Raw genomic sequence first — 11,867 nt, 5'->3', positions numbered from 1 at the left:
ACTTCTCACTCATGTAACTTCCAATCCACCTGCCCCAGGAAAGCTCAAAAATTCAACAAAGCCACAGTAGTGAAAGAAAGATTGTTCCCAGGAAAGTGGGGGGTGGGGGTGTGAGAGGGTGTGTGTGCACACTGCTCTGTATTTAAGAAGAAGAAAAAGCATTGTTCCTTTTTTTAAATGCTTCTGAATTGCATTCTTTAGTGTGAGTGGGGTTTTTTTATATTCCTGTTACAAACTTTTTTTTCATCAGGCCTGTTATCTAATTTATTATAATTTTGTTAAGAGTTCTTTTGCACAGATGTTTTTGATGACTTTTTATGATTACCTGAATTCATGAGCTGTATAGCTTTATTTCGAACATTTTCTAAATACTTCTCATTTTATAAATTACATCATTTCACAGATAACTTTTACAAAACCCATATACAGCATACCAAATCCTGACATTCTTGTGCAGCTGCTTCCTTTGCTGTCAGTGGGTGCCGGGGATGGTGGAGCAAGGGAGCTGTCAGCAGGAGTGGGTACCAAGCTGACAAATCTACTTCAGCCTGTTCTCTAGTAACAGCCACATGTAGGTGAACTGTTCAGACAATTCATACTGGGGTATGTTTAAATACAAACTAAACCAGAAGGGTGATGTGAGGCAGAGAAGGGCACACAGGCAACATGAGAGTGACATGACATGACCAGAGCTTCCACAGGACTTTTTCCATGAGCCTTTGTGGGTATTTCGGGTGGGCCTGCCCGGTGTGTGGTGGGTCCACCTCCTTTGGGTCACAAGATGCTGAGTCCAGCTTGGAGGAGGGTGGGCTTGGGCTGTGTGGGAGGAGATTGTGTCGCAGATGGAGTGACGCATTTCCCTTGTAAGGGAGAAGTAGCAATACATTTATTGATATAAACCAGTGATATAATAAAGTTCAATGGTAAATGCAGAAGTGGTTTAACAAGAGTAGCCCAGCGAGAAGGGGGACATATGCCACCAACTGCTCTGTTCTCATCCCAAACCCACACCAGAATGCTGCCCTGTCCTGCTTTCTGCCATTTCACTGCGCCTTTATGTTACATTGTGAGACTCTGTTTTTCTGGCAGCATCAGATTGGAGGCATCCTTGCTGGCCAAGTGCTTCTGAGGTGGACAGAGTTTTCTTTCTTCTCTCTGAATGGTCATAGGTGACTGCCACCTTAGCAGCTCCAGCAGGTTCAGTGGAAAGCTTCCTCTGAGACAGGCAAACTGCTGGAAGAGCTCAAATTGGACAATTTTGTGGAAGAAATAGATGCTGGCAGCAGTTTGCAGAGGAGCACTGAGGGCTGGCCATGCTGCCTGTCCTGCTGCATTCAACTCCTGAGCAGCAGTGAGGAGAAAGCAGCCTGAGTGGTTCACTGGGGGAGTCTTTTAACTGATGGTTAAATAAAGCCTTAGGTACAAAACCTGCTCTGCCTGGGGTTAGCTGACACCACCCAAGAAGCTTTGCCCACAGCAGAGGGGCACATCTTTCTGTGCTGTGTAGGATTTGTGGCTCTGGGTCTCCTGATACTGATTTTAGATTTCCTACTGTGTTTTGGGGGGAAGGCATAGGGAACACACATGCTGTCTTCTCGTCAGTGCTTGGGTCCAGCGTACGGCTGCCTGTCCAGTCCTGGATACTGGACTCAATGGGCTGGGACATCACTTCCCATCCTCTGTCACATATAATCACCTCTTTGTAACTACCTCTGTATTTCTACAAACCCTAGAAAGCACAGTTTCACATCAGACTTTTTATTCCCTTGGCCAAGAGGAAATCCCTGCCAAGGGAAAGCTTAAGTATTTTTCTGTCCCTCTGAGGGAAAAAAGGTCTTTGGAAAAATACTGTAAGTACAATAAGCTGGCTTGTTTTTCACAATTCATCTGTTACCCCCCTATTCTGTGCTAGTTAGTAAGTTTCATGGTGTGAAACAGGCTGAAACTTGCCTGCCAGTTCTTTAAAACTGAGCTTAAATTTGAACTGTGTCCTGGAAGAGAGCAGCGCTGCTGCACATGCTGCTGGTTTATAAATGGCACAGACTTTGCATGAGCTGGGCTGCTGGTAGAGAAAAAGGATGCTGATGACTGGAGAGATTGATTTGCCTTTCTCACAGATGTGCTTGTCTTGGAGTAGCACCCGGAGGAGCATGACTGGGTGGAAAAGCAGCACGTCAGAGCAGAAATAATGTCATGCAGCCCAATAGCTGCAGAAGATCCTGGCTTGGAGCTCGCCCTGGGGTTATAAAGCTGGCTGAAGGAGCAAAAGTAGCAGCGAGCCGAGTGGGAGAGAAGCACACGGCAGGAGCATCCCCCCACTCCTGCTAGTTGCGTACTGTGTTTGCAGCCCCCGAGCGCGCCTGGGCTGACCAAGGGGAGGACGGCTCTCCCGGCACACGGCACGAGCTCTGCTCTCTTGCAAATGAGCTATTTCCAAATTGGAGGAGCAGAGCGGCGTTTCAGAGATGTCCTGTTTTGTCTGGCTCGCTCTCCCTGACTTGGTTAACGCCTTTGTGACCCCAGGAAAGTTGCCCCTCAGTGGGAGCCTGGAGAAGACTTTTGTAATCCCGAACATCTCGGGTTTCTTTTCTTGGGATAATGACAGCCTGGCTGACTGGCAGAGCTTTGTGGACAGGAGCCGGTACGGAGCGGAGTCGCAGAGCATCACAGTGAAAGCCCTGCTCGTCATGGCGTACTCCTTCATCATTGTCTTCTCCCTCTTCGGCAACGTCCTGGTCTGTCACGTTGTCATCAAGATCAAGCGCATGCACTCTGCCACCAGCTTGTTCATTGTGAACCTGGCTGTAGCCGATATCATGATCACGCTCCTCAACACGCCTTTTACACTGGTAAGACTGGGGCAGAGATGCCATAAAGGCATCGCAGTTAGTTCGGTGGCCTTTTCTTCTTTATACTGCTATAGGCAGTGCACGGATGTTCTGCAGATACCTGTCCAGTCCAAATTACAGTGATTGGAGTGATCTTTGGAAAACTCCACATATCTTTTTCTTCTCTAATTCCTGTTATCTAGTTGAAGATCTGAAATTATCCATTTGTTAAAAGCAGCCCTGATAGTACTTGAACAATAATAACCTCGCAGTGATTACTTAGTACTTTGTAGTATCTGGTCTTTTTTTTCCTTCCCTTCTCTGAAGTATTTCCAAGGTAATACTATGAACCTCTTGAAAAAAAGATTAATGCTCACCATCATTTTACAAGCTGTGTTGAAAAGCTGTAGTTTGCTTTGAAGTATGATAAGGCATACAGGTCAGCCCTATCCTGTAAGGAGGGCTTAAAAGGGAAAACCAAATGTATTGACTCAACAGACTGCAGAAGGAGACACTGTGAATAAAAGAGAACAAATACCTTTGGTACTGCGCTGCTGTACTGTCCTCGAGGATATTGCTGGGCCACTGAGCAGTGCTAACCTACCTCTTCAGGGTTCAGAAGCCAGAAAATTATACAATTGTACAAAGAACATGCTATTTTAAAAATATCTTTTACAGAGCAGAAGGAATTATGTGCCAGAGGTGTCTCAGATATCTATAAGCTTGTGGAGGTGTGAGGGGGTACACAAAACTAATGGTATTCTGGTTTTAGGCTCGTTTTGTGAACAGTACCTGGATATTCGGGAAGGGGATGTGCCATGTCAGTAGGTTTGCGCAGTACTGTTCCCTCCACGTCTCTGCCTTGACCCTCACAGCCATTGCTGTGGACAGGCACCAGGTGAGAGCTCTCTGAAGCAGACAGATGGAAAGCTTGGGAGGGCATAATTAAAATGAGAAAGGGTGATCTCATGTCCTTTCTTTCTCAGCTCCCAGATTAACGTAAGATGTAGGGGAGCAGTTCTTGCTGTCAGATGGAAAGAATCGTTTCAAGCCCGCAGCAAGGTGGGAGATGGAAGATGTCCATTGCCTTGCGATTGCTTCCAGCTGGGGAATGGGAGCTTTTCTGCAGCAGATAATCCAGTAGTCTGAAACGAGGAGAAAGTCCAAGATTCTGATAGGAATTCACGTGGGCAGCTCTGCTCTCGGGTGGTTTGTCCAGCACCATGGATGTAGGGACTTCCCAGTTAGCTTCCGCAGCTCTGTCTCCCTTTCCTCCGGGATGTCTCACCCCTTGTTACCCCAAATACTGGAGAGCTGACTGTAACACTACTGGTGTTTGTCACAAGCAGAGCTGTGGCTTGCTGTTCATAATGGGCTCAAAACTGGGGACAGTTGGGCATTATCAGTTTGGAGTCACCCAACAACCACACAAAAAAACTGACAGTTGACATTTTCTGTTAGAAAGCTTCTTGTTTCCAGAAAATGCCCTGGCTGTCAGAAGCATCCTCAGGGAGGTCTGGTTAAATCACAAACCCGTGGTTCTTTGGGTCACTGATACTGAAGAGTCTGAGACTATTTTCTCCTCTTTTTTTTTTTTTTTTTTTTGCTATTAAGTAAATTGAACCTGGAAATGAACATGTGTGCAAGACGCCCTAGTACCCAGTTTTTCCCACCTAGACACCAATACTAAAATGTAAGGGTAGGACTGGGATGTGACTTTACCTATTTCCATGGAGGAAAATTTCAGGCTTTCATGTACAGCTTACAGTCAATGGGAGCTGGGTGAAGACTGTACTGCTTGCATGCTGAATTGCCTCATTAAGTAATAGATTTAAGGCTGGAAGATCATATGAAAAAATTGTATAATTATTTCCTGAAAATTTATAAGCCTGAATCTTAGTTTATTTTGCACAGGTTATAATGCACCCTCTGAAACCTCGCATATCTACTGCAAAAGGTGTTATCTGCATCTCTATAATCTGGATCATGGCAACTTGTTTCTCCCTACCACATGCTATTTACCAAAAACTCTTTACCTTTGAATACAGGTAAGGATGTGCTTAGCTTTCCTCCACAGTCTCCCTGGAGGCCAGACTCCCGGTGATCATAATTTGGCATCTTCTACTGAAAGCCCTGAGCTTATGTTGAAGTCAGCCAAATGTGGATCTAGTCTATAATTTTCATCAGATTCCTTCTGCAATGGCTGATATCCTGTCCTTGTTTTTATTTTTAATTGTTTTATCTTTATTTGGTCACACTAATCACATGAAATAGGCTAAGAAGTTAGAGGATCTGGCCTGGATCCTCTATCCCTATACACTGGCATTTTACATGATGTACCAATCTGACCTGTTTGGGCGGACCAGAAATGGGGAAAAACCTACAACCTAACAGGTTTTAATCTACTCTTTAGCCCTGAGAAAGTGAAAAAATCTGCCTCAGGTGCTTGTTCCATAAAATGCTGTCATAAGCCCTGATATTTTGAAAGAGCTTTAATGAGGGAAATATGTGCAGAGACTGTGTTTCTGTTTGCCAAAGGACAGAGAATAAAAACCTGCTTCTGTGCAGCTGGAAGTTATGTAGTTGATGAAATTCATAAAATTATCGTAAGGTCATGAATGCCCATGAGAAATTATCACCACATGCTCACAGGCTGCTCCGTAGCTGAAATCCTTGGACAGCAGAGCTCCGCTTAACTGTGACCCAAGTGCACACAGGAGCGGTCTGCCCCCAGGCTTTGTGGCAGGAGCCCTCTCCCACCTACCTCCTTGCTCCTGATGTACCTCTCCCACGGTGCCCAGCCGTATGCATTATCACCCGGTGTCCGGTATGCTCCACTTGCAGTGAGGAGGTTACCCGGTGCCTATGTCTGCCGGATTTCCCTGAGCCTGCTGACCTCTTTTGGAAGTACCTCGACTTAACCACCTTCGTTTTGCTCTATGTCCTGCCCCTTCTGATCATCTCTGCTGCCTACATGACAGTGGCCAAGAAACTCTGGCTGCGCAACGTCATAGGGGATGTCACCACTGAGCAGTACTTTGCCCTTCGCAAAAAGAACAGGAAGACCATAAAGATGCTGATGCTTGTTGTCATCCTCTTCGCAGTCTGCTGGTTCCCCTTGAATTGCTACGTCATCCTCCTCTCCAGCCAGACCATCCACACCAACAATGCCCTGTACTTCGCCTTTCACTGGTTGGCAATGAGCAGCACCTGCTACAACCCCTTCATCTACTGCTGGCTCAATGACAGCTTCCGATCAGAACTGAAGGCTTTGCTCAACTTGTGCAGAAAAACTCCCAGGCCCGCGGAACAGAGGCTTGCCTCCACGATCCCATCCTACCGACTGGCTTGGCCAGAAAACGTCAACTTCAAGAGGTTGCAGGCCTCCCATGTCCTTCCGTCAGCCTCCAACATCCAGTCAGGAAAGACAGACATCTCTGCAGTTGAGCCGGTAGTAGCTGTGAGCTGAACGGCGGCCCTGGGAAATCTATAAGGACTGCACATAGATTTGGCTAGAGCTAAAATGGTGGGAAGATGTGGAGCCCTGACCTACTTAGGGACTGTACAGCCACATGTGATAAAACCAAGAAGGAGGTTCTGCAGGAGGTAACATGAAAGAGCTGCATGTTTGATGCAGGCTGATGATAATGGCATGGAGCCCTAAAGCAAGGTCTTTCCAGGAAGGAACTCTCTTTGTCAAGTTGACTTTGGATCAGCTTGCAGGACGGGATTCTCTGCATGTATGTCACTGTTATCTGTGTGACTAAGCCTTTTTACCACTGGGGCTCTGTATGTGTTTTGCTGGTACTTAAACACTACAGCAACAGTCTAATCACATCGGGCCTCCCTCCCCCTTTTCTAAGTTTCTTCATAGCAACATGGAAATGGTTGAGATATACACCTTTAGGTTGCTGGCTTAGATCCAGTGCAACTGGGTAAGAAGGCATCCCTTCTGAACTGGAGTCTGAAAAGTCAAGATCTGTTCAGAATGAATGAACAGGTATATTTCACAAATCCATTTTTTTGTGGAAATACCCTCAGAGAAGTGGAAGGTAAGATGGACTTTGATAAATAGAGGAGTCTCTTACATCGCAGGCACTTTTTCTAAGGTAGAGTTGGAAGAAAAATGGATGCCTATTCTTTGCATAAGTAGATGGCAAACACCAACCCGTTAGCTCAGCATCTGCCACCAGTGCTAAATCACACAGAATTTTTCTTTCCTACAATAAAGTAGTGAATATTCAGAAAGTTTGTCTTCAAATAGAGAACTAAACACAAAAAAAGCTGCTTTGGAGAATGCTGGACATAAAATCCACAGTTGGAGAACAGGTAATTAAACACTACTCTGAATTTGGACTAGGACCTTTTGATCAGAGCATCTTTGCATTATTGTCAAGTGGCAGCTAAAGGATCCCACTGTTCGACTTTTTAATTTGCCTTTGAATATTGCTCTCTTATCCTGTAAAGCACCTGGGTACTTCTCAGATCAGACGTTTGGGACACTTCATTCCAACGAAGATGTTAGCTCTCTGGAATCTGTTCATAAATGACCTGTTTTGAGAGAACACATGATATCTCTGATAACAAGTAATAAAAGTGGAACGTTTCACGGCAAGATATCCTCTGGTGATTGCACAATTTTGTTGCATTTAAAGATGAGTGAGATGTGTCCTTCTTGCGGTGGCTAAGAAAATTCATGTGACCGCAGCTGTCTGGAGTAGTTTGCAGAACTTAATGTTCTTAGCAGAAGAAAATCTGATTTTGAATCATGAAAAAAATGAGCATTCCAAAAACTGTACCTTGTATTGCTCAGGAAAGCAATAACTCTCCTTGTGCTGTGGAAATTAGCTGGAATGTCACTCCAGGGTGCCCCATTCCACATCAACTTGCAGCAGCCAGCAGTGAAGCAAGAAAAATCTTCATTTTATAGATGACTATAAATGGAAAAAGAAAGAGAGAAACTGTTTTTCCCAATGTCCTGCAATAAACTTACATTTCTGAAATCATTTTAAGCCTTATGCAGGTCTTTTAGTAGCAGTATTTAAAGAGACTGAAATGCCTACCAATCCTTGCAGCTAGCCTGTCCTTTCACAAGGTGTTATCAGTCTCTCACTTTGAATCCAGTGCTATTTTACTACCCTTTATCAAGGCCCCATGAGTCAGAGTACTTTGTATCACTGATATGCAGAATCAAACCTTTCTTCCTGCCTGCTTTGAACCCTTAAGCCAGGTCCCATTTACCCCCTTTACATTAGCAACACGTCAGCCCTGAAGTGGTCAGGCAGTTGGACTAGATGATCATTGCAGGTCTCTTCCAACTGAACTATTCTATTCTATCCTATTCTATTCTATTCTATTCTATTCTATTGGAGATCCCAAACACACAGAGCCTGTGAACCATGGTCCCCAGTCTAGTGACAGCAGATCCCAACTCTTTACCAGAAAATAAACCTTTGGGAATGCTGAGTACCTAAAAGTCTAATACTATGCACTCAAAAGAGGAAAGTGGTGATGGGGTATTTTTAGATCCGCAGTAACCTTGGACATACTCTGAATTGCTGTAAATCAGACCAATTCCCTGATTTCAGTTGTGCAAGATCTGACCTATACATTCAGTATAGGAAGATTTAAATTAACGTGCCAAAGCGTGCGAGAGAAGCAGGGACCTCAGCCAATTTCTGCTCTACGAGAGAGAGGTCTGGTAGCGTTGGAAAACCCACTTCATGAGAGTTTGGGAAGTTAGCCCATCCCTTCCAAGTCCATTCAGTGGACATTATCCTTTCATTTTTCCCTTTGCCTCTTCCTTCCTTGTAATTATGCAGCTCCAATTTAATTTCAGAGTCCCTCATAACCCCTTGTAGTCATCCTTACCAGTTTTTAACTATTTAAACATTTCTCCCGAATACTAAAATATTGCCCCAGGAGAGGAAAAATGTGTGCATGCCCATATGGGCAAGGGATAAAGCAACAAATTAGATGCTACATTTGGTTCCCTTGGCCAAAAGAAAAATGGTCTGTGTTTACAAGCAGTTTCTAGCAGCAAGTGTTCACTCGCTGGTAGCAAAGAGAAAGGAGAAGAGCGGTGAGGAGGAAGCTGAGAGGGGAGGGAGCGTGCGATGGCAGCAGGAGGAAGAAGAGACTCAGAGACAGGACACAAGGGAAGGGGATGGCGTGACTTCCCACCTTAATTTTGTCACAGATTTTGTAAATGTTGAACAAAACCATTTTGAAGGCTACACATTCATTATTTTGTATTCATTAATAAAAATCTTTCTTTACTTGGATTTCTGGAATGGCTTTACTCAGCTTAAGCTGATAATGAACAGAAGAGCTTCCCTGCCTGGGGCCAAAGGAGGACAGTGAGAGCAGATCAAGAGACCCTTCCCAAAAGCATCCTTTCTTCCCTCAGGGAAGCAAATGGTCACGGTCACGGTTGGGTTTACCTATAGAATCACCCGGCTTTAGGAATGGAAAATGTTGTCTCCTTGGGGTGGTTTTTTTTTTTTTTTTTTAAGTCTGCCCTTAGGGAAATGCAATGCTTCAAATCTTCATATAGTATCCAATATTTTGCAGGATTCTTTCTCTGTTTGGTCACGAACGACTTGGGAGAGGAAGTCTGCCTGGAAATCTACTTCTGAAAGTTGAATTTTGCTAGTAGCTTGACCTTCTGCTCTGATCCTTCAAAGCATCTCCACTCCTGTGCACGGCCACATGCCTGTTGTGGCTCCTGCCAGACCAATGCCACCGTGGCTCTGCCCTGTCAGCATCACCTGCCGGCTGGGGAGAGCTGAGCGAGCACGGGGCTGGGCGACTCTCCTCAGACAACAAAAGCAAAGCATTTTCAGAGTATATTCTGCTGTTATCAGTCTTATCAAAGAGGAGAGGGAAAAAATTTTGTTTGTGTTTTGGATTCATCTTTTTATGCTTTAATGCTTTATTTTTTTCTGTCGCATATTTTCTTTTTTTCTTTTTTCCGGTGAGTCTGCAGCTTAAAAGACTCAAGCACAAATACTTCAACTATCATTATTCTGTGTTTGCCTGCTGCAGCCGGACTTTTTGCTACCTTTCGAATTTTGGTCTTGTGCAGTGCTTTGAAACAGGTGGTTTAGTAGCTAGTCTTAGAAAAACAGATCTGCAAGAACGAGCCAGTGGGGGACTTTGGTGTGAGAAGGGACCGGTTGCTCTGGAGCATGGTAAGGATCATGCTGTCGGGAGGCTTTTCTTTCTCCTCTGGGAATATAATGAATCCGAGCTAAATGTGAGGCATTATGGAAAGGGGAGGACATTTTGGTTTATCTGACTTTCTAAGCAAGTCAAGTCTGCCTGCTCCCACCCTCATACCCACGTCCTCAGAAGCACCGACCTGGGTGTGTGTTTGGGTGGCGTGGCCAGGCTGACTCCTGTGTGACACAGACCTCAAGGGATGCTGGCTGCTGACTCCGTGTTACGTCTCTTGGGTTCCTTTTTGCTGACAACAATGAACTAGGTTTTGGATGGGTGTTTTATACCCTTTGAGTCAACAATTATTATTGCTATCTTTTCCCTCAAAATCTTGCCTGCTTCTGCTTCCATAGATCTTAGGCAAGGCTTGCTGGTTTTTTCCCTCCTTTTCAGTGTCTTTCTTTATAGATACAGACTGTCCTTCTGTTGGGGTGAAGGAAGAGCAATGGTACAGGTGATGGTACAGGTCTTCTGCTCACAGCTTTACCAGAGCACAGCTCTCTGTACCTGGGGTAGTGTGTTCCCCAGAGTTCACCAGTTGGACTGCTATCAGTCATGTCCTTGGTTATCAGTGTAGGTCATTCTTTTAAACCTGGCTCCGTTGTTTCCTCTGGAGCTTTCACACACGTGCCTCTGGAGCAGGCTGCGAACACAGCCGAGCCGTGTCTACTGGCTAACAAACAGTACGCAAGGCACTGGACAGCTGCTCCTTGCAGGAGACCCACATAGCCTGAGAACAGGAGTTTTGTGGAAAAATGAACTGCATTTAGAGAATGCATCATCTGGCATATGGATAAGGGAACACAGTTAAGGTCACATAGGTAAAGTTAATGCTGGCATCTCCAAAACCTTGAGTGGTTGGCTCTGCAACTTTGATGATTTAAAGAGTGCTGTGTTTTTTCTATTCAAAAGTGAAATTATTTGTGTTGACAATACTGTTTTCTTATTTTTCTAGTTCCTTGAAAAATATCATAAGATAACATGCTTATGGAAATAACATACTTATGGAAATTAACTTACAATTTCTATGAATTCATGAATATTAATTCTCTGTTTCTAGCAATGTTCCTAGTGTTTTGTTAATTTCCTCCATGTGGAATTCTGCAGACACCTTGAAAGGGAACAAAGACGATGCCAGGCCGTATTTGGCAGCTGGTGCTATTCTGAATAGCAGTAAGGGGAAAACGAATCTGTGAAGCCGTTCTTGCACTTGTTGATGTCAGATGAGGTTTTTAGCTTCCAGCTTTCATTCCCTCCCTCTTTCCCTCCCTCCCTCCCTCCCTTGAGGCTCTTGTCCCTAGGCCTGTTGTCCATGGCACCACTACTGGTATTGTGACACTTTCTAGCATCAGTGCTGTGAAGATAAAATGTAGCCTCAGTCCAAGGCTTTGCAGCTTTGCAAGCAAAGCCTTTTCTAAGCATTTAAGCTAAATCATCACTTTTGCAAATTAATTTGGTGGCTTCTTTTTCATGTCCTTTGTGAAGAGCTGTCTTTCACTATTTTTTCTTTTGAGAAGGTTTTTCTCCTCCCCACTCTCTTCTACAAAAATCAGAGCCTTTCCAACTTTCCTTTGCAGATGCCATTTTCTAAGCCTCTAAGCCTTCCAAGCTTAATTGTTATGAAAAAATCACTAAATTGCCTGTAGATCAGTTGCTGCTTCTTTGGTTTTGACTGATGATATATAAACTCCATCTGGGCTTCCCTTGTAAAAACAGGACAGGGAGGGAAGGAAGGGAAAGGGAATTGCTTCCTGACACTACTCTTTCTTATGAATCCCTGGGGCACCAGTTGATGCCAGTGCCAAAAATCCAGTGGTC

General features: G+C 44.6%; 1 protein-coding gene across 1 annotated transcript; it reads left to right on the top strand.

Moving 5' to 3' along the window:
• Window positions 1-113: 113 nt before the first annotated feature.
• GPR83 (G protein-coupled receptor 83) lies at window positions 114-8,160 on the top strand. Its single transcript, XM_052812366.1, has 4 exons — window positions 114-2,849; window positions 3,601-3,726; window positions 4,743-4,876; window positions 5,673-8,160. The coding sequence occupies exons 1-4, from the start codon at window positions 2,466-2,468 to the stop codon at window positions 6,295-6,297; spliced, it is 1,269 nt and encodes a 422-aa protein (XP_052668326.1). The 5' UTR covers window positions 114-2,465; the 3' UTR covers window positions 6,298-8,160.
• Window positions 8,161-11,867: the final 3,707 nt, after the last annotated feature.

Source organism: Harpia harpyja, chromosome 17 (genome assembly GCF_026419915.1).
Source record: "Harpia harpyja isolate bHarHar1 chromosome 17, bHarHar1 primary haplotype, whole genome shotgun sequence".
In the NCBI taxonomy this organism is placed as follows: Eukaryota; Metazoa; Chordata; class Aves; order Accipitriformes; family Accipitridae; genus Harpia; species Harpia harpyja.
Note: the sequence above shows the minus strand (reverse complement) of the source record. Positions and strands in the feature narration are given on the sequence as shown.